This window comes from Coregonus lavaretus, assembly GCF_964263955.1.
Source record: "Coregonus lavaretus genome assembly, chromosome: 33".
Taxonomy (NCBI): Eukaryota; Metazoa; Chordata; class Actinopteri; order Salmoniformes; family Salmonidae; genus Coregonus; species Coregonus lavaretus.
The window spans coordinates 27,678,367-27,701,780 of record NC_140020.1 but is presented as its reverse complement, the minus strand read 5'-3'; the positions used below and the strand labels follow the sequence as shown (position 1 = coordinate 27,701,780).

The 23,414-nt window shown below is 46.3% G+C and overlaps 1 protein-coding gene across 1 annotated transcript in view; it reads left to right on the top strand.

Annotated features, from left to right (window-relative positions):
* Positions 1-23,240: 23,240 nt before the first annotated feature.
* The window catches only part of myt1la (myelin transcription factor 1-like, a), a gene marked incomplete at both ends in the record, with an annotated part of 9,320 nt that continues 9,146 nt past the window's right edge, over positions 23,241-23,414 (top strand). Inside the window, one exon of the mRNA XM_084151028.1 lies at positions 23,241-23,333. Within this exon, the coding sequence (XP_084007154.1) occupies positions 23,241-23,333 (93 nt within the window). The remainder of the gene's footprint in view (positions 23,334-23,414) is intronic.

Below are 23,414 nucleotides of genomic sequence, written 5' to 3'. Positions count from 1 at the left end.
CTGGGACCATTGTCACCAAGAAAACAATTGGTAACACTCTACGCCGTGAATGACTGAAGTCCTGCAGCGCCCGCAAGGTCCCCCTGCTCAAGAAAGGACATATACAGGGCCGTCTGAAGTTTGCCAATGAACATCTGAATGATTCAGAGGAGAACTGGGTGAAAGTGTTGTGGTCAGATGAGACCAAAATCGAGCTCTTTGGCATCAACTCAACTCGCCGTGTTTGGAGGAGGAGGAATGCTGCCTATGACCCCAAGAACACCATCCCCACCGTCAAACATGGAGGTGGAAACATTATGCTTTGGGGGTGTGTTCTGCTAAGGGGACAGGACAACTTCACAGCATCAAAGGGACGATGGACGGGGCCATGTTCCGTCAAATCTTGGGTGAGAACCTCCTTCCCTCAGCCAGGGCTTTGAAAATGGGTCGTGGGTGGGTATTCCAGCATGACAATGACCCAAAACACACGGCCAAGGCAACAAAGGAGTGGCTCAAGAAGAAACACATTAAGGTCCTGGAGTGGCCTAGCCAGTCTCCAGACCTTAATCCCATAGAAAATCTATGGAGGGAGCTGAAGGTTTGAGTTGCCAAACGTCAGCCTCGAAACCTTAATGACTTGGAGAAGATCTGCAAAGAGGAGTGGGACAAAATCCCTCCTGAGATGTGTGCCAACCTGGTGGCCAACTACAAGAAACGTCTGACCTCTGTGATTGCCAACAAGGGTTTTGCCACTAAGTACTAAGTCATGTTTTGCAGAGGGGTCAAATACTTATTTCCCTCATTAAAATGCAAATCAATTTATAAAATTTTTGACATGTGTTTTTCTGGATTTTTTAGTTGTTATTCTGTCTCTCACTGTTCAAATAAACCTACCATTAAAATTATAGACTGATCATGTCTTTGTCAGTGGGCAAACGTACAAATTCAGCAGGGGATCAAATACTTTTTTCCACTCACTGTACGTGTCTCATCCATTCAGTAAGCTGCTGTCTAGACAGTGGACCTATACGTGTGTGAGGAAAAATAATGACAGCTCTAGCTGAGAGAGAAATCTCCAGATAGCCTTTCCCTTCTATGAGGCTGTTGACCAGAGCACCAGAATGAGTGTGTCTGTCTCTGACCTGGCTGGCCTCTCCACAGCGCGCTCTCGGCTTGTCTGGAGATGTGAAGCCCTGTCTGGGGCTGGGTGTTGGAGATACTGCGGCTGCAGTCGGAGGTCAATGTGAGACGGCGTGGAGAGGAGTCATGACGCTTCACCCCATCAGACTGAAGCTCGTTAGGGCTTCGTCTCAACACATTTGCCCCATCAGCAAATATGCTGCTCAGGCATTCATCTGTTTGACACCCCCTCTTCTATTTGGCTCTTGTGGCTAACTAGCTGTTGTCTCCTAGTTGTTAGTTTCGCTTGCCAGACTCTGGGTGGGTCAGAGTCACGGCGAATGTCAGAAGAGACTTCCGCGTTGGTGACTTTTAAGAGCACTGGGTGTTGTCTGCATGAGTAACTCACAATAAAATCTAGATATTATATCAGGGTGTTGACTGCCACAGGGAAAGATATTGTAAAATGGCAAAGCCCTAAGGTTTTCCAGATAATCCATTAAAAATCTGTTCTTGTTTTTGGTATAATATTGAGTTCTCTGTGTGTGGCTTTAGGAGACATTTCTAATGCTATTTATCGATGTGAGATGCAGGGGGAGGAGGAGTAGACTGAATCCTGAGTCCTAGTCATTACCCCACATCTGGTGCCGACGCAGTTCAGAGACTGTCGGCAGCTGACTCTTGTCATGTGCATTAGAAGATGTGTGAAGAATGATTCTCTCCTAACGAATCTAGCGATCATGTGTGTTATGGTGGCGACGGTGGGCCCTCTGTGCTGGGAAACATCAAGGAAAGCCACTCTTGGTGAAAGGCAGAGGGAGTCACAATCAAACATCGTGGCAGCCTCCTCTGTGGAGCAAAGCGGCACCTCGGAACAGAACTGACATCTGTTTCCATGACAGCTGTCTGGATCAGCTTAACTAACTCCTGCCTTAGAACTAATGCGACCGTTTGATTTCGCAGTGAAAAGAAAGACATTCTGTCTGCAGTATTGTTTGGTTTCCACGAATCGAGAGGTAGTCGAACAACAAGTTCGTTTTTATCATCTCAGCGGGGTGAGCTAATGTCTTTCAACCTGCTGTCGTCATTGGACATTAATTGGAGGAGGGGAAATAAAGGAGAAACAGGAAGGGAACAGGAGGTAAACAATGTTGAGATAGAGATTCTTCATCAGCAGGAGAAGAAACGGAAAGAGAGAAGAAAATAATATGGACATGCAAAGAAGCTTGAAGCTAAAGTCATTCAAAAGTATGAGCAGATGAATCTCACTACCCACTGTGCCACAGGAGGTTACTTCATCAGCCTCATTAGTATCTCTCTGTCCCTCTCCCTCTCTTGCTGTCGCTCTCTCTTTACTGGCATTCAATCTCTCCCACCCTCCCTCTGTTTCTGTCTCCTTGCCTCTCATGCTGTCTCTCTCTATCCCCGTCCCTCAGCAACCAACTCCTCTCCTCCTCCTCCCCCTCCCCTTCTTACCTCCATCCCCTCCTCCTCCCACACATCTTCCTACAGTCCTCCTTCCTCTCTCCTCCTCCCACTCTCTTCCTCCTCCTCCTCCCCTCTGTCTGGTGAGGGTCGGGCAGAACTGGCAGCCAGGCATCCAGGCCCAGTCTTGGCATGGTGCCCCTGGAGTAGAGCCTGTGAGGCTGGAGTACTGTAGGCAGTAGCCAGGCCCAGTGTGGGCACCTCAGAGCCTGACAGCTCACTCCCAGAGACATGCACCACTGGCAGAGGCTGGCAGAGGGGGATGGGCAGCGCCAGCCTGCTATCTGCATGTGAGCCATACCAGCAGAGGGGGCATGACAAGGTGAGAGGCTGGCACTGCGGTACTCTGCAGCTCCTCCTCTCCTCAAGGCTGCCACCAGACCACCCCCTCTCTCCCCAGAACACACCTGCTCAGGAAGAGGAACACTCTCCTAACTCATCCTGTAGCTTGTCAAAAATTGCAGGTATCAGATGGGGTTTTGTGTCCATCTGAGAATAGCAGACAGGTGGTTTAGCCTAGTTTCTTACTCACTGTAGATTAGACTTACTGATCAATTACAACAAGTCTTCACTTTCTACCATCTAATTACACAAGATCCATAAAAACGAACAGGGTTCAGTTGATAAAATGTCTCTCCGTAAACCGATGTTTGTGGGTCCTCATCAAGACAATATTTGGAGACTGAACACTGTGGTCATGGATTTTGAATTCTATGAGCATGTTAGCTCTATTGTTTAGCTGAGAGGCAGGGTTTTCTCCACTCGAGCTAGGAAAACCCCACACTGGTAAACTGTCAGTGTTTGTCTTAGTAACGGTGTTCATACCATAGCTTGATGAGGAGTATGAGAGGAAGGCATTTGCTTGTGCCAGCAAAGAGGCATTTTTAAGTATCTCTTCTCCACAGAGGCTGCTTGGGATGAAAAGCTCCAGTGTGTGCCTGTGGAAAGAGATAGAACAGCGTTGAAGTTTTACTGTCCCCTGCTGGCTTGTATAAAAACATCTATACAGACACGCCGCAGTAAGAAGTTACTATTGTGAGAGTATTATGTCTGAGTTTTACCTGGACACAGTCTAGCATAGCAAGGCAGCCAAATTTGGTCTAGAATTGTCAAAGTCATAGTAATTACTCTCATCACAGATAGATGACACATTGTGAACAGGAGTTTCTTTGTAATGTTCGGGTCTGAGGCAGTTGGACTGGCAAGGTTGCTGAAACATTAGAACATTGGGATCAGTGCTTTGTGCAGAATGTGTAAATGGACTTCAGGGTAAAAAAATAACATTTCTTTAGAGATAAAGGGGCAGGGCAGTTACGTGATTTTCCTTTTTTTAATGATATTTCCACACTATGATGTCGAAATAACACAGAAATTGTGAAAATGATGATAATGCCCTTTTTATATAAGAGCTGTTTGAAAAAAATGCCTGGAATTTCAGCATTTCAGGTGGGATGAAACTTTTGGCCCACATCATGATGTCACAATACGATCTGATTATAATAGACCAATAACTGTTCATCTGGGTAGGGGGTGGGCTCTAGACCATCCTATCAGCCAATCAGGGCTGTGTATGTAAATATCTTAAAATTTGTTTCCTAACGCCCACACGAGCAATTCAAGGGCCAAAGGATGCTCAGGGAAATAAATGATACAAAATATTAAATAAACACACACAGTGATTTATTAGACAAACAGTGATGATTTAAAAAATTTTTTTATAAAGACTGCATAGGGTCTTTAATATTGAATGGTAAAGGTTTAGTTCAGCTTATTCTTTTCCTTTTGTTGGATTATATTGTTGAATCAGAGAGAAAAATAGCATTATGATATGTTATGTGACTATCAAATGCAACCTTCATGTTGCCTTGGAGATATCTTGTACTGCCAGCATGCAACTGCGTCAATGAAACTGTGTTTGAACCAATCTCGTCTTTCTCTCTGATTATGCCATAAACAACATTATTTCTACAACATCATCTTATAGTGCCTGTTGCAGTTTTAATAGGTGTGTTGATCATATGTCCTCAGGAGAACATACATCAAGTGCAACAGTAGGGCACTAATGACAATGAGCTGTGCTCCTGTCTGGCATGGAATGTCTTTGTCATGTCTGGGAAGAGCCATCTATCTGCGGACCAGCTGATAGTATGTCTGCCAGCCCCCTCTCCTCCTATACTGTACCCTTCACCGTGGTCCTGCAGGTTTCAGCACTCCTTCCAGAGAACCAAACAGGGGGAGTATTAGCCGTTCAGGGTAATACAAAAGAGAGAGAGAAGGAGAAAAAAGACAGAGAGAGAGAGAGGATGTGAGGGGGAGGGGGGTGGGGGGACAAATGGTCCCATTAAAGCCAGCAGCTGCTTGCTCGTCTGCGCTCGAGCCGGTCCAGTTGGCCCTGCCGTCCCGTAATGATGCCAAGGTCAGGCGGGCCGCGAGCCGCTGCAGTGCCATCCATCACCCGCCAGGGCTCTAATTATCCTGCAGATCCCTAACCAAGCGTGAGATGTCATTACGCAGATGGGAGCTCCTCTCGCTCTCTCTCGCTCTCTCTCTGGCCGTGTGTGTGTGTGTGTGTGTGTGGGGGGGGGGTCAGGGTTGTGTGTGACAGGAGGAGGAGGACGGGGCTGTCACCCAGCTCTCGGTACATCCAGTGGCTCTGAATGTCATTAGACGAGGCAATGTAGCTCGAAAAAGCAAAACAAAAAGCTACAGCTCTCAGAACAGATTCAATATGTCTGTATTGCACTACTCCACAAAGCTGATGCTTAGCCAGACCAGCAGAGCATCAACATGATTGTAGCACAACCCCAGGTCCATAATCCTAGTATTTTCCCCTCCGTATCTCATGGCACCGTTTATTCTTCTCAGTACCAGAAAGAAAACACCCCAAAAAACAATTTGTTGCTGTGAAAACATTGCATTGAATAAGTCTGAAAAATCTGCGTTATGCTTCTCTCCCCACCACAGTCACTAAAGAAATATATTTAATTGCCGCTATCAGCTTTTGAACCTAGGTTACCCTCACGCTCCAGGCTTTCCCTGAGCAGCACCTAGAGCACATCTTTAATCGTAATGAGAGGGGAATTCAGGGAAGAAACTGCGGGGTGCAGGAACCCAACTGAGAAGAACTGTGTTGAGGGGGGGGGGGGGGGGGGGGTGGGGGGGGGGGGGGTGAGAGGAAGGAGAGAGGAGATGGAGAAGACAGACTGAGGGAAAGATGTGAGAGACAGATGTGAGAGAGAGAGGGAAATGAGTGAGGCACTGAAAAAGAGAGGGGCAAGAAGAAGTGAGAAGAAATCGGAGCGACGCTTGGAAAACCTGAGAGGAAGTAGATGAGAAAAGAACAGAGAGAATAGAATAAGAGGAGCAAGAAAGCAGAGAGCAGGAATGAGTGACGCAAAGAGAAAAGGAGGAGAGGGAGGATGAAATGAATGCCGGGAGAGGAGAGAGAGGTGTCCTCTAAGACAAGCAGAGGTGAGAAGAGAGACTTGTGCGAGAGGGAATGTTTGAGGAGGGTGAGGAGACAGTAGGTCATAGGAGAGGGTAGGTCACAGGAGGTAGAGACTGTGGAGAGAGGTGTTGATAGGGGGTTGTTGATAGGAGAGGAGAGGGCTGTTTGTCATATTATAGGCTGCAACAGTACTCACCTCTCCCGTATTCACTGTAGTGGACTCCCGAGTGGCGCAGTGGTCTAAGGCACTGCATCGCAGTGCTAGCTGTGCCACTAGAGATCCTGGTTCGAATCCAGGCTCTGTCGTAGCCGGCCGCGACCGGGAGCCCCAGCGTTGTCCAGGGTAGGGGAGGGAATGGCCGGCAGGGATGTAGCTCAGTTGGTAGAGCATGGCGTTTGCAATGCCAGGGTTGTGGGTTCGATTCCCACGGGGGGCCAGTATAAAAAAATAATTAAAAAAATAGATAATGTAAGTCGCTCTGGATAAGAGCGTCTGCTAAATGACTAAACATTTAAAATGTAGTGTTGGACAGACATGGGGGTTGTTCCATAGTGCCCCCTGCCTGATAATCCAGTCTATGGCATGCAACACCCATTTCTATGAGATGTTATTGGAATTCAGTGAGAGGCTCAGCGCTCGCTCTCTCACACACAGATAGAGAGACACCCCCCCCACACACACCCTTTCCGCACACACACACACGTTCGTTCTCAATCTGGGGTGTTAAAATGTTGGTCTCCCAGCAATACAGCACGCCCAGACAGTAAGAGAGAGAGTTTTTTTTTTACTAAGGTCATACCAAGGATCCTTTTGCTATTTGATTTAGAATTTTAAGACACTTTAAATGAACAAATAAATTGTGCCTTAATCCTATTATCCCATACAAACACATTGAATAACAGATTCACTATATGGAACAACAGATAGTCCCCCAAAACAATCTAAAGGAAGTTTGTTCTGAAGTGTCTGTCCTATATCTGAGAGGTATAAGCAAGATTGGTCCCATGTTTCATGAGCTGAAATAAAAGATCCCAGAAATGTTCCATAGGCACAAAAAGCTTATTTCTCTCACATTTTGTGCAGAAATTTGTTTACATCCCTGTTAGTGAGCATTTCTGCTTTGCCAATATCATCCATCCATCCACCTGACAGGTGTGGAATATCAAGAAGCTGATTAAACAGCATGATCATTACACAGGTGCACCTTGTGCTGGGGAAAATAAAAGGGCATTCTAAAATGTGCAGTTTTGTCACACAACACAATGCCACAGAAGTCTCAAGTTTTGAGGGAGTGTGCAATTGGCATGTTGACTGCAGGAATGTCCCCCAGAGCTGTTGCCAGAGAATGTAATGTTCATTTCTCTTCCATAAGCCGCCTCCAACGTCATGTGTAACCACGCCAGTCCAGGATCTCCACATCCGTCTTCTTCACCTGCGGGATCGTCTGAGACCAATCACCCGGACAGCTGATGAAACTGAGGAGTATTTCTGTAATAAAGCCCTTGGCTTGGCCCCCCCAGTGGGTGGAACAGGCTCCCAAGTGGGTGGGCCTGGCTCCCAAGTGTGTGGGCCTATATGAACTGTAACTTAGTAAAATAGTTGAAATGATTGCATGTTGCGTTTATATTTTTGTTCAGTATACTTCCATAATTATTTTTCAACTGGTACCGGGGGACCTTCAGACAAGTCTTAAGAGGCCTGTGGGCGTCCTAAAGCAAAACAACCGACATGTAGGTGTTCCTGAAAGTCTCACCTAGTAGTTTGGAGGCCACACCGTTCTGACACTACAGACGATCTTGTGAGAAGATAGATTTTCGGGATGTCTCATGGTCTGACAAACACCGCTCTAGCTCTGTCACCTTTCACCGCAAATGCAGAAGTGCGACATAGGCGGATGAGGTGGATTGAGATGCAGCCAATGCAAAAAACACGTATGTCTAGCTTAAACTAATCGTTTTTAATGGGATTTTTACAATTAAGTTAATTAGATTTCTGCGGGGGCGTGGACATCGACTAGTACACAGTATGAATTTTACGCAGTTGGAGGTGGATGAGGTAAAGGGGTAAAGTGCCACTGAAACCAGAGGTATTAAGGTACGTTTTGCCCCTTAAAAAACCCTGTAAACCTTGATTAAGGGCTGCTGTAAGAGGTTGTCAGCGGTTTTACCCCTTACAAATCTTGTATATTTCACCTTAATGTCCCTTAATTGCAAAATTGAAACCATTAAAGAGAAAAATGAAGGATATTTTATGATGCAAAATGGGTATGTACACTACCGGTCAAAAGTTTTAGAAAACCTACTCATTCAAGGGTTTTTCTTTATTTTTAATATTTTCTACATTGTAGACATCAAAACTATGAAATAACACATATGGAATCATGTAGTAACCAAAAAAGTGTTAAACAAATCGAAATATGTTTTGTTTTTGCGATTCTTCAAATAGCCACCCTTTGCCTTGATGACAGCTTTGCACACTCTTGGCATTCTCTCAACCAGCTTCATGAGGTAGTCACCTGGAATGCATTTCAATTAACAGGTGTGCCTTCTTAAAAGTTAATTTGTGGAATTTCTTTCCTTCTTAATGCTTTTGAGCCAATCAGTTGTGTTGTGACAAGGTAGGGGGGGGAGTCCATATTTTGGGAAGAACATCTCAAATAAGCAAAGAGAAACATCATTACTTTAAGACATGAAGGTCAGTCAATACGGAACATTTCAAGAGCTATGATGAAACTGGCTCTCATGAGGACTGCCACAGGAATGGTGACCCAGAGTTACCTCTGCTGCAGATGATAAGTTCATTAGAGTTACCAGACTCAGAAATTGCTGCCCAAATAAATGCTTCACAAAGTTCAAGTAACAGACACATCTCGACATCAACTCTTCAGAGGAGACTGTGTGATTCAGGCCTTCATGGTTGAATTGTTGCAAAGAAACCACTACTAAAGGACACCAATAATAAGAAGAGACTTGCTTGGGCCAAGAAACATGAGCAATGGCATTAGACCAGTGGAAATGTGTCCTTTGGTCTGGAGTCCAAATTGGAGATTTTTGGTTCCAACCGGCATGTTTCCGCATGTGTAGTTCCCACCATAAAGCATGGAGGAGGAGGTGTTATGGTGTGGGGGTGCTTTGCTGGTGACACTGTCTGTGATTTATTTAGAATTCAAGGCACACTTAACCAGCATGGCTACCACAGCATTCTGCAGTGACACACCATCCCTTCTGGTTTGGGCTTAGTGGGACTATCATTTGTTTTTCAACAGGACAATGACCCAACACACCTCCAGGCTGTGTAAGGGCAATTTGACCAAGAAGTAGAGTGATGGAGTGCTGCAACAGATGACCTGGCATCCACAATCCCCCGACCTCAACCCAATTGAGATGGTTTGGGGTGTGTCGGACCACAGAGTGAAGGAAAAGCAGCCAACAAGTGCTCAGCGTATGTGGGAACTCCTTCAAGACTGTTGGAAAAGCATTCCAGGTAAAGCTGGTTGAGAGAATGCCAAGAGTGTGCAAAGCTGTCATCAAGGCAAAGGGTGGCTATTTGAAGAATCTCAAATATAAAATATATTTAGATTTGCTTAACACTTTTTTGGTTACTACATGATTCCATATGTGTTATTTCATAGTTTTGATGTCTTCACTATTATTCAGCTATGTAAAAAATAGTATAAATAAAGAAAAACCCTTGAATGAGTAGGTGTGTCCAAACTTTTGACTAGTATTGTATATCCATAACAATTATGCTGATTCATGATTTCGACTGGCTGAGAAAAGCTGCCTGCTTTTAAGATAATGTGGACTGGTTGATTGAGGCCAGACACAGACCATAGCCAACCAAGGCTTGACTTCCTCTGCTCCTCATCAGTGAATAGTAGGGGCCTGCTGTCAAGTTAATTAGGTCCCTGAGAGATTCCAATCTGATGACACCAGCCCAAGCCAGTGTGCGTCATGCAGCGCGGGCCCGCATGCCCGCCTGCCTGTCTCCCTGCCCGCCTGGCTCTGGAGGCAGGTGGTGGGATATGGAGGCAGGGGAGAGAGAAGGAAGCCTCTGGAGGCTCTACCTTGGGTTTGTTGGGCGGATATCAAGGAGAAGCCCCCTACGGTCTCTTTGAAATGGTTGCGTGTCTTAGAGCTTAGATCCTGGATCTCACTCTCTCTCTTTCGCTCTCTCTCTCTCTTTCTATATGCTTTTCTCTATCTATATCTGTCTCTATCTCTGTCTGTCTCTGTCTTTTTCTCTCACACACGTACACTGACTCACAGACAGACCACAGCAGGGAGACTTAATCTTGGAGGATTTGCTTCAGTCAGTCTGTGTGTCTGACTGCCTGTATTGGGAGATGAGTCAGAGCAAAGTTTTTGATGTTGTCATACCTGAATCACTTTCTCGTTGAAGTATGAATGGTCTCTGCAGGAAACGCAGCTCTGAAAGCCTTGCAAACACAGCATAGTGTTTTCCATTCAGAATTAAAGTTGGCCACTGTGTCCCATGTATGAATAGAGAGCCAAGGACAGGATGTACATAGTGAGTGGTTTAAAGGAGGCTTAATGAGTGCAGGCAACAGTTCTGGTGAAAGGGAGAGTAACTAAAGTTTCAAATCTGTTCAGAGGTTGCACCAGCCTACACAGTTTGTTTGTTTGTGCGCATGCATATGTGTCTGTTTCTGTGTGTCTGTGTGTGTGTGTGTGTGTGTGTGTCTGTGTGTCTCTGTGAGTGTGTGTGTGTGTGTGTGTGTGTGTGTGTGTGTGTGTGTGTGTGTGTGTGTGTGTGTTTGTGTGTGTGTGTGTGTGTGTACACAACTACTTTGCGCACGTGTGTGTTTTTCATCCTATGCCCATTGACTGTGAGACTGCTGGAATGTTTTGGAGCCACATTAAACCTTCATGGTCATACTGCAGTATGAGTCACATAGAGCACCCCCTCTACCTGTGGGCACCAACCCACTATCACTAATTATTGTGAAACAGACATGAATAACTTATGCGAAATTCGTGATAGTCAATATTTTTGTGTCCACCACACGATTTTTTATACAGTGCATTTCAATAACAGATGAATGCAGTAGGTTACTCAAGACAGAAACGATAGGAGGGTTGGTCGGGGAGGATGGGTAGGCGTATAACGCCAAGGTCTAGCAACCCAAACATTGCGTGTTTGATTGACATGATTGACGACTTTAGCACTTTAGCTAGTTAGCAGCTTTGCAACTAATTACTACTTCTTAACTACTTACCTAGCATGTTAGCTAACCCTAACCTTAACCCCTAACCTTAACCCCAACCCTAACCTTAACTACTAACCTTAATCCCTAGCCTAGCTAACGTTAGCCACCTAGCTAACGTTAGCCACAACAAATTGGGAAAATGTTTAACGTTACTGGCCATGAATGTATTATGAACAAAATCATGTGGTGGACATGAAAATCGTGTACTAGACACGAATACGTTATGAAAAAAATTGGTCCATGGTGGACATGAAAAGAATGGTGTGTGCCTATCACAATTTTTGAATAAGTAATTAGTGTGTATTTCACAATAATCTGTGATAGGGTGTTGGTGGGCACATGCCACACAGCCATGCCAACTTGGCAAGTAGCCCCCTGGAGAGGTCCACAGTGCCCACCCACTGCCCCCCAGAGCCTGCTCAACATGGCACAGGCATTTCATCATCAGAGAGAACCCATGGGTGCCAGCGCTGGTGCCAAGCTAAGCAGATGGCATGAACACATTGCGGAAGTGTCTGTCACATCAGTGTTCTTCTCTCTTTACTGTCTTTATCTCCAACACATAAGGCACCATCAGTAGAAATGTGGGGGAAAGATGTACAGTATAGTCAAATCACATGTGATCGAAAATCAGCACAAGATATTGCAAGTATGCACTTATTTTGTACCAATTGTGTATACATGATCACATTCTTTTATATGATTAACTGTAATCTCTGTTGAGGTCTGCAAAGTGCATTATGTTCATATCAGTCAGATGGAGATCCTTTACACTAGCCTCCTGCCCCTTCTGTAATGCGTGGGAGTCCCCCCCCCCCTTTGGCAGCGTGGAGTTAGCATGCTAGCTAGCTAGCGTAGCCTGAGTAGCCCAGTGGAGCCTACCCACAGCCCAGCAGCAGAGCAACCAACCCGTGGATCAGGGGTCATTCATCCTCCACCGATACATCACACAGCCCACAGAGCTCCCAGCTCCTCTGTCACCTTGACAACCCAGCCCGCAGCCCACATCTACATGCCCTGGCTGAAACCTCAGTATTGATTTAGAGTCTGGTGCTCTCTCTCTCTCTCTCTCTCTCTCTCTCTCTCTCTTTCTCTCTCAATTCATTTTAAGGGCTTTATTGGCATTGGAAACGTATGTTAACATTGCCATAGCAAGTGAAGTAGATAGTAAACAAAAGTGAAATAAACATTAAATCTCTCTCTCTCTCTCTCTCTCTCTCTCTCTCTCTTTCACTCTCTCTCTTTTTCTTTTTCTCCCTCTCTCTCTCATGTGTGTGTGTCTCTGTGTGTGTGTATACTGGTGTGCACATTGGTATCCATATAGGAGCCTACATTATTTCATGAACCAGTACTTCTATCAATATATTTAATATTCAAATCACACCTCCAGATTCCTCCTGGCCCACAACATGAAGCCAGGAATGTCCAGGCAGGGCTGGTGTGCAGTGCATCTGTCTAGCTATCTGTCTGTCTTGCTCTCTGGCTCAGTGGAGGCTGAAGTGTAGTGCAGATTTGGCTCCTCTCCAGCTCCGAAGTCAGCCTGGCACAGCAGGCAGGGGCTGTGTAGTGGCACTGCCAACTGAGGGCACTGCGGCATTTCAAATAGAAGGCTGGTGAAGAAGAGGATGGCAACCCATTACAGTCATTTCCCCCAGCACTGATGGGGATGCAAATATTATGCATGTATGCTCTCACACACACACACACTTTTTCTCTCACATGCTATACAGCGGTCTCCCTTTCCCTCCCCACTCTGCCAGACATACTGTAACTAAACCACAAAGTACTCTCACACAGGGCTTAAAATCCACTTATTAGCATAATTTAATTTAACTCACAATGAAGCCTACCTGGGCTACCTTTTCTCCCTTCTCTCTCTCTCTCTCTCTCCACCCCTCTCTCCCATGCCTGTCTCTCTTTCTTTCTAAATCTCTCTGTCTTCTATCTCTCTCTCTCTATCTCTCCCCTTCTCTCCCCTGCCTGTCTCTCTTTCTTTCTCAATCTCTTGTCTTCTATCTCTCTCTCTCTCTCTCTCTCTCTCTACCCCTCCCACCCCTGCCTGTCTCTCTTTCTTTCTCAATCTCTCTATCTCTCTCTATCTCTCTCTACTCTCTCAATCTTGAATTGTTTTATCACTCTTCTCTTTCTCCTCTCTCCTCTTTCTAAGTTTGAATTAGATTAAAGTCTGTTGTGTCCTCAATGAGATACAGAGACAAGACAAGAGAGCCTTAATGCTTTTTGGCTCCTGTCCGTGTCGACTAATTCACGCTGTATGGAACCCTAACTACTCTGCCAGTGAGAGGCATCTCTAAAATCCCCAACTTTCTCTTTTGTCTCACTAATGAATTCACTTGACTGGCAGTGGTTCCAGCAGAGGAAGACTCATCAGAAGCCAAGTAAAGATTTGACATGAAGAGGGAGGAGGGAAGGCATAACCATAGCAGGTGGCAGAGATGTTGCCGATCGATATCTCCACCATGAAACAGCCTTCCTTCGTTATGCATGTGATGAGTGCTTGTTTTGTCAAAGGTCAATGAAGATCTGTTTTCTCCTCAGCACAATCGATTTTGTATTGGTTCACACTAGCGAAACATATTTTTGTGGGTAAATGGTAATTCCTCTCTATTGACGTGGACCCGGTCGGTTTCTGGGGGTGGGTTGACGAGGATATGAATGGGGATGGTGGGGGTCCGTGGGGAGCGAATGATAGCGGATGTTCGCTAATCTTTGCCCTTGAGTTACAACCTTTCCGCTTTCGTTAGCATTCCGCTAGCGTCTCCGTCCACACTGGCTCTCCAGCCGTCTGGGCGTTCTCACAGTTCCCCAGTGATTGAATAGAGTTCATGGATCTTTATTAAATGTTAATCAACCTCCTACTGTCTCAGACTATTCATTATACTCTTCTCTTTTTTCTCTCTCTCTATTTCTGAAATCTGGCTTCTGCATTCCTTAGTTCATCCTATCTCAGATTCATATAGGAAGATCGCACATGGCATATATTGACTTGTGTCTAAATGTATTCTCTTTTTCTCTCTCATTTCCTTAAGTCGGTTCCTGATTTTCATTTAGTTCTGCATCCACAGATTATATCAGATTCATATAGGAGAAATGAGGAACCACGTATAGCAGTGATATCGAAATATGTCTATTCATGTCTATTTCAGGTGACGTCCCTGTCCCTCTCCTTCAGCCACAGTCTCTGTACTGTAAATTGCAAGTCCTCCTTCCCTCTCCTCCCCAGTCATTTTGGCACGTTAAGCCCAGCCAGTGAGTCTGTGTCTTTAAATGTGCCTGTGAGTGAGTGCTGCTGCTCGGATCAGAGGCTCTATCGCCGCCAGGCTCCTGAGAATGATTGATGGCAACCTTATTTACGCCATCAGGTTCCTTGCCACGAGCCAAAATGGCTGCCTGTTCCTACCGAGACGAAAGACGCCCCCCGTCGAGGAGGGGGTGGGGTGGAATACAGTAATTCTGTCTTACAGGCAAAGAGGAACGAGAGAGAGAGAGAGAGAGAGAGAGAGAGAGAGAGAGAGAGAGAGAGAGAGAGAGAGATAGAAACAGAGAGAGAGAGAGAGAGAGAGCGAGAGGGGAGAGAGAGAGAAATGAACAAAGAACCACACTATTCCATTGGTATTCCTTACAGGAGGGTGCACTCAGATGTGAAGTTGAGTGGTTGTCTATAAGCCAATACCAATGATGAACGGTCGAGTGAACAATAGCCCAGAAGAAGGTGGTGGTGGTGAGGTCTATTCAGTGTGGTGCGTGATCTTGAGATCTTATTGATTTTTCAGCCAGTGCCTGTGAGGTTGAGCATTGATGGTTAACGTTCCCTGTCTTGGCTTCACCCTAACGCCCTCACGCCGACCCGTGACCTTACGCCCGTTGTCACTTGTATCCCCAGCAACACCCGCCACCAGTGAGGGCCAGATCACTCAGAGAGTGAGGCACCTATGACAAGTGTCTTTTGTGTGGCCTGGCGTGTGTGATTGTGATGGAGGAGGTACAGTAGATTGTGTTCATGTGGTGCTGCTGATGGGTATTGTCAGGCATAAGAGCACATGCATGGGTTCGACTGTCGAAACCACAAAGCAGAATCAAGAGTCAAGAGTAAATCAAATCAAATTGTAATTGTCACATGCACCGAATACAACAGGTGTAGACCTTATCGTGAAATGCTTACTTACAAGCCCTTAACCAACAATGCAGTTTTAAGAAAATAGAGTTAAGAAAACATTTACTAAATAAACTAAAGTAAAAAAAAAAAAAAGGTAACACAATACAATAACAATAATGAGGCTATATACAGGGGGTACTGGTACCGAGTCAATGTGCAGGGGTACAGGTTAGTCGAGGTAATTTGTATATGTAGGTAGGGATAAAGTGGGGGGGTCAATGCAAATAGTCCGGGTGGCTATTTGATTAATTGTTCAGCAGTCTTATGGCTTGGGGGAAGAAGTTGTTAAGGAGCCTTTTGGACCTAGACTTGGCGCTCTGGTACTGCTTGCCTTGCAGTAGCAGAGAGAACAGTCTATGACTTGGGTGCCTGGAGTCTTTGACCATTTTTGGGGCCTTCCTCTGACACCGCCTAGTATATAGGTCCTGGATGGCAGGAAGCTTGGCCCCAGTGATGTACTGGGCCGTACGCATTACCCTCTGTAGCGCCTTATGGTCGGATGCCGAGCAGTTGCCATACCAGGCGGTGATGCAACCGGTCAGGATGCTCTCGATGGTGCAGCTGTAAAACTTTTTGAGGATCTGGGGACCCATGCCAAATCTTTTCAGTCTCCTGAGGGGGAAAAGGCATTGTTGTGCCCTCTTCACAACTTTGTTGGTGTTATTGGACCATGATAGTTATTGGACCCCCCCCCCCCCCCCCCCCTCCCTCTCTGTGGATGACTTCGTCAACCATTTTGAAAAGAAGGTTGACGACATCCGATCCTCGTTTGTTAAGTCAAATGACACTGCTGGTCCTGCTCACACTGCCCTACCCTATGCTTTGACTTCTTTCTCCCCTCTCTCTCCAGATAAAATCTTGCGACTTGTGACGGCAGGCCGCCCAACAACCTGCCCGCTTGACCCTATCCCCTCCTCTCTTCTCCAGACCATCTCCGGTGACCTTCTCCCTTACCTCACCACGCTGATCAACTCATCATTGACCGGTGGCTATGTCCCTTCTGTCTTCAAGAGAGCGAGAGTTGCACCCCTTCTCAAAAAACCAACACTCGATCCCTCTGATGTCAACAACTACAGACCAGTATCCCTTCTTTATTTTCTCTCCAAAACTAATGAGCGTGCCGTCTTTAGCCAACTCTCTTGCTATCTCTCTCAGAATGACCTTCTTGATCCAAACCAGTCAGGTTTCAAGACTGGTCATTCAACTGAGACTGCTCTTCTCTGTGTCACAGAGGCTCTCCGCACTGCTAAAGCTAACTCTCTCTCCTCTGCTCTTGTCCTTCTAGACCTGTCTGCTGCCTTTGATACTGTGAACCATCAGATCCTCCTCTCCACCCTCTCCGAGCTGGGCATCTCCGGCGCGGCTCACTCTTGGATTGTGTCCTACCTGACCGGTCGCTCCTACCAAGTGGCGTGGCGAGAAGCTGTCTCCGTACCACGTGCTCTCACCACTGGTGTCCCCCAGGGCTCAGTTCTAAGCCCTCTCCTATTCTCGCTATACACCAAGTCACTTGGCTCTGTCATATCCTCACATGGCCTCTCCTATCATTGCTACGCTGACGACACACAACTAATCTTCTCCTTTCCCCCTTCTGATAACCAGGTGGCGAATCGCATCTCTGCATGTCTGGCAGACATATCAGTATGGATGACGGATCATCACCTCAAGCTGAACCCGGCAAGACGGAGCTGCTCTTCCTCCCGGGGAAGGACTGCCCGTTCCATGATCTCGCCATCACGGTTGACAACTCCGTTGTGTCCTCCTCCCAGAGTGTGAAGAGCCTTGGCGTGACCCTGGACAACACCCTGTCGTTCTCCGCTAACATCAAGACGGTGACCCGATCCTGTAGGTTCATGCTCTACAACATTCAGAGAGTACGACCCTGCCTTACACAGGAAGCGGCACAGGTCCTAATCCAGGCACTTGTCATCTCCCGTCTGGATTACTGCAACTCGCTGTTGGCTGGGCTCCCTGCCTGTGCCATTAAACCCCTACAACTCATCCAGAATGCCGCAGCCCGTCTGGTGTTCAACCTTCCCAAGTTCTCTCACGTCACCCCGCTCCTCCGCACACTCCACTGGCTTCCAGTTGAAGCTCGCATCTGCTACAAGACCATGGTGCTTGCCTACGGAGCTGTGAGGGGAACGGCACCTCCGTACCTTCAGGCTCTGATCAGTCCCTACACCCAAACGAGGGCACTGCGTTCATCCACCTCTGGCCTGCTGGCTCCCCTTCCTCTGCGGAAGCATAGTTCCCGCTCAGCCCAGTCAAAACTATTCGCTGCTCTGGCACCCCAATGGTGGAACAAGCTCCCTCACGACGCCAGGACAGCGGAGTCACTAACCACCTTCCGGAGACATTTGAAACCCCACCTCTTTAAGGAATACCTGGGATAGGATAAAGTAATCCTTCTACCCCCCCCTTTACTCCAACCCCCCCCCCCCCCCCAAAAAACAACAACAACAAAAAAACATTGTAAAGTGGTTATCCCACTGGCTATAAGGTGAATGCACCTATTTGTAAGTCGCTCTGGATAAGAGCGTCTGCTAAATGACGTAAATGTAAATGTAATAGTTTGTTGGTGATGTGGACACCAAGGAACTTGAAACTCTCGACTCCCTCCACTACTGCCCCGTTGATGTGAATGTGGGCGTGTTCGGCCCTCCTTTTCCTGTAGTCCACGATCATCTCCTTTGTCTTGCTCACGTTGAGGGAGAGGTTGTTGTCCTGGGACCACACTGCCAGGTCTCTGACCTCCTCCCTATAGGCTGTCTCATCATTGTCGGTGATCAGGCCTACCACCATTGTGTTGTCAGCAAACGTAATGATGGTGTTGGAGTCGTGGTTGAACAGGGAGTACAGGAGGGGACTAAGCACGCACTCCTGAGGGGCCCCCGTGTTAAAGATCAGCGTGGCAGATTTGTTGTTGCCTACCCTTACCACCTGGGGGCGGCCTGTCAGGAAGTCCAGGATCCAGTCGCAGAAGGAGGTGTTTAGCCCCAGGGTCCTTAGCTTAGTGATGAGCTTTGTGGGCACTATGGTGTTGAACGCTAAGCTGTAGTCAATTAACAGTGTTCTCACATAGGTGTTCCTTTTGTCCAGGTGGGAAAGGGCAGTGTGGAGTGCGATTGAGATTGTGTCATCTGTGGATCTGTTGGGGCGGTATGCGAATTGTAGTGGGTCTAGGGTTTCCGGGATGATGGTGTTGATGTGAGCCATGACCAGCCTTTCAAAGCACTTCATGGCTACTGACGTGAGTGCTACGGGGCGGTAGTCATTTAGGCAGGTTACCTTCGCTTTCTTGGGGAAAGGGATTTGATAGCAGACATCAGTCTATGTATTCAAAATGGCACCCTATTCCATACATGGTGCACTACTCTTGCCCAGAGCACTATGGGTTAAAAGTAGTTCACTACAGATGTAGGACCTTTAATTTGATCACTCTTTTGTTGCTGAGAATTTTCCTGCAAAGCAGGACATGCTAACTGGTAGTGTATTCAACGTTTAAAAAGGCTTGAAAAGTTTGTAAGTTCCACTTTGAAATGTTAGACTTGATTTGCCCTGACGAAAAATTTATCAAACCCTACAAAATATGTCCATTAATTATAATCAAATCAAATCAAATGTATTTATAAAGCCCTTTTTACATCAACAGATGTCACAAAGTGCTTATACAGAAACCCAGCCTAAAACCCCAAACAGCAAGCAATGCAGATGTAGAGGCACAGTGGCTAGGAAAAACTCCCTAGAAATGTAGGAACCAAGGAAGAAACCAAGAGAGGAACCAGGCTCTGAGGGGTGGCCAGTCCTCTTCTGGCTGTGCCGGGTGGAGATTATGAGAGTACATGGCCATTAAGTCCAGATCGTTCTTCAAGATGATCAAACGTTCATAGATGACCAGCAGGTTAAAATAATAATACAGTGGTTGTAGGGCAGGGATCATCAACTAGGCCAATTTTTTCTTGAGCGGATGGTCGGAACATAATAAAAAATGTATATTTTTGGACTGCAAATTGACCGCAAGAAGCCTAAACAGATATAATATCTGACTAAACCATAATAATGTTAAACCTTGATTACATTTGGGAACATTGTCCTGCGTAGGGTGCCGTCTTTCCGATGGGATGTTAAAACTGTTGTCCTGACTGTCAGTGGTCATTCAAGAGTAGGGGAGTTCACCCCGGTGTCATGGCTAAATTCCCAACCTGACCACATTCCATCATGGCCACCTAAACGTCCCCCTCATTCCTAATTGGAATATATCACTCCTCACCTCTCCAACTGATAGTTGATGTGTGGTGAGAGTTCTGGCACAAAAATTGTTGCCGTACATCACTGAGGTGGGTGCTACACATTGATGGTGGATGAGGTGAATATGTAAAGTGCTTTGAGTACCTCAGTTGGTAGAAAAGTGCTATATACAGTTGAAGTCGGAAGTTTACATACACTTAGGTTGGAGTCATTAAAACTAGTTTTTCAACCACTCCACAAATTTCTTGAAACAAACTATAGTTTTGGCAAGTAGGTTAGGACATCTACTTTGTGCATGACACAAGTAATTTTTCCAACAATTGTTTACAGACAGATTATTTCACTTATAATTCACTGTATCACAATTCCAGTGGGTCAGAAGTTTATATACAAATTGTAGACCTCCACAAGTCTGGTTCATCCTTGGGAGCAATTTCCAAATGCCTGAAGGTACCACGTTCATCTGTACAAACAATAGTACGCAAGTATAAACACCATGGGACCACGCAGCCATCATACCGCTCAGGAAGGAGACACGTTCTGTCTCCTAGAGATGAATGTACTTTAGTGCGAAAAGTGCAAATAAATCCCAGAACAACAGCAAAGGACCTTGTGAAGATGTTGGAGGAAACAGGTACAAAAGTATCTATATCAGAGTCCTATATCGACTTAACCTGAAAGGCCGCTCAGCAAGGAAGATGCCACTTCTCCAAAACCGCCATAAAAAAGCCAGACTACGGTTTGCAACTGCACATGGGTACAAAGATCGTACTTTTTGGAGGAATTTCCTCTGGTCTGATGAAACAAAAAAAGAACTGTTTGGCCATAATGACCATCGTTTTGTTTTGTAGGAAAAAGGGGGACGCTTGCAAGCCGAAGAACACCATCCCGAACGTGAAGCGCGGGGGTGGCAGCATCATGATGTGGGGGTGCTTTGCTGCAGGAGGGACTGGTGCACTTCACAAAATAGATGGCATCATGAGGAAGGAAAATTATGTGGATATATTGAAGCTACATCTCAAGACATCAGTCAGGAAGTTAAAGCTTGGTCGCAAATGGGTCTTCCAAATGGACAATGACCCCAAGCATACTTCCAAAGTTGTGGCAAAATGGCTTAAGGACAACAAAGTCAAGGTATAGGAGTGGCCATTACAACGCCCTGACCTCAATCCTAAAGAAAATGTGTGGGTAGAACTGAAAAAGCGTGTGCGAGCAAGGAGGCCTACAAACCTGACTCAGTTACACCATCTCTGTCAGGACGAATGGGCCAAAATTCACCCAACGTATTGTGGGAAGCTTGTGGAAGGCTACCCGAAACGTTTGACCCAAGTTAAACAATTTAAAGTCAACGCTACCAAATACTAATTGAGTGTATATAATCTTCTGACCCACTGGGAATGTGATGAAAGAAATTAAAGCTAAAATAAATCATTATTTCTACTATTATTCTGACATTTCACATTTTTAAATGAAAGTGGTGATCCTAACTGACCTAAGACAGTTTCTTTTCTAGGATTAAATGTCAGGAATTGTGAAAAACTGAGTTTAAATGTATTTGGCTAAGGTGTATGTAAACTTCCGACTTCAACTGTATATCCAATCAATTATTATAAAATATTATTATTTGTATACGATCACATATGTCTCTCTATTTTGCTGTGGAATCCTTGGGAACAGATTTCCAAAATTAAAATCACTTGGAGCTGATTTCCTGGTGTTTTTACAGTCTTATGTCCAATAATGAAAATGAAACAACAGAAAAAACAAAATAAATGCATTTTTATTTTTTGCTCAGAAAACTTGGGGGGGGCAAATAAAACCACCAGAGGGCCAAATTCTGCCCGTGGGCTGCCAGTTGGGGAACCCTGTTGTAGAATGTGCAAAATGTCAGCACCTCAGGAGTAAATGTCAGTTGGCTTTTCATAGCCTACCATTCAGAGGTCGAGACAGCAGTGTGGTAGAGAGAGAGAGAGGGAGGGGAGGGAGAGAGAGAGAGGGTCAAAAACACCAGGTCCGGGACAAGGTAGCACGTCTGGTGAACAGGTCAGGGTTCCATAGCCACAGGCAGAACAGCTGAAACTGGAGCAGCAGCACGACAAGGTAGCACGTCTGGTGAACAGGTCAGGGTTCCATAGCCGCAGGCAAGACAGCAGAAACTGGATCAGCACCACGATGAGGTGGACTGGGGTCAGCCCGGAGTCACCAGGTATGGTCCTAGGGCTTAGGTCCTCCTCCTCTGAGAGAGAGAGAGAGAGAGAGAGAGAGAGAGAGAGAGATATATGGGAGAATTAGAGGGAGCATACTTAGGTTCACACAGGACACCAGATAAGACAGGAGAATTTCACCAGATTGGACACATGACCCTAGCCCCCCAGCACATAATGTAGACTATTGCAGCATAGATACTGGAGGCTGAGACAAGGGGGGTCGGGGACACTGTGGCCTAGTCCGACGATACCCCCCCCCCCCCCCCCACATCATTATTATTTTCCTGCTGTAAGATCCTACATCTGTATATAGAGCCTTTAAGTATTTTATCTAAAGGCCATGTTATGTGTGTGTACTCTATGAACCCACAGCCATACCTGCCACAGTGTGGGAACAGCAGCACTCACTAGTCTGTTGCGGTCTCTCTCTCTCTCTCTCTCTCTCTCTCTCTCTCTCTTTCTCTCTCTCTCCTCTCTCTCTCTCTCTCTCTCTCTCTCTCTCTCTCTCTCTCTCTGTCTCGCTCTCTCTCCTCCAGTGTGGCGGCTGTGTGAGCGAGAGAAAGTGACCTACATAATGCCGCTCCCTCGCCTCATCTGTCTTTTGCATTTCAAGGGGGATGAATAATTTACCGCCTTCCCTCCCTCCGCAACATGACAGGCCTCAATAAAATTAACCAAGTTAATGAGCGCCGGTGAAAATCAACGCCCCTGAATTCAAAGGGGCTGCCGCGAGCAGGTGATCCCGGGCAACGCAGGCGGCTCTAGGAAGGTGCCACAGGTCTTCTAGCGACTTTCTAGTGTTTTCCGTCGCCAGTCACTCAAATACTTTGGGGAATGGCAGAGAGAGATACATTGGTAGAGGAAATAATAGGCTGCTCTTTAATATTCCCCACCATTGTTTGCCATAGATCCTCCTTAGCAGGCTCCAGTAGGGCTAAGCCCAGAGGAGTGCTGCAAACAATACAAAGGACGGCGAGGATAGGAGCCTTATGCAGTGATTTTGGGCTGTGGCGTAAGGTGTGCGTGTAATGAAAGAGGTCTATGTCTATGTAACGTAAGGCCAAATCCATGGCTCTTGTAATCTTAGGGACTGTAATCGATATTGTTGCCTCTGTTTTAGTTGACAATGGATACAAAGCATAAATACTTGTGCACAGAGACATAGGCAGACACAGCCTTAGACACACACACACACACACACACACACCAACACACTCTTGCTCACCACAGCCGGGGAGATGTGCAGGAGTGTAATCGTTTTATCAGGGTGAAAGCAGACACCACGAGTGCACTTGTGCCTCCAGCTACAGGCTGGGGCTCCATGGGAGAAAGTCAATTACGGCTAGATGAGCCTGCCTGGGGTGAACATATGGGAGGGAGATAACGTCGTGAGCAAGATGGCCACCGCCAGCTCCCAGCATTCCCCTGGCTGCCTGGGCGTCGAGCTCTGCTCTTTGCCCTCCTCCATATTTACAGGCAGATAGGGGACGTGCTGCTGGAACCAAATAAAGACCATCTGG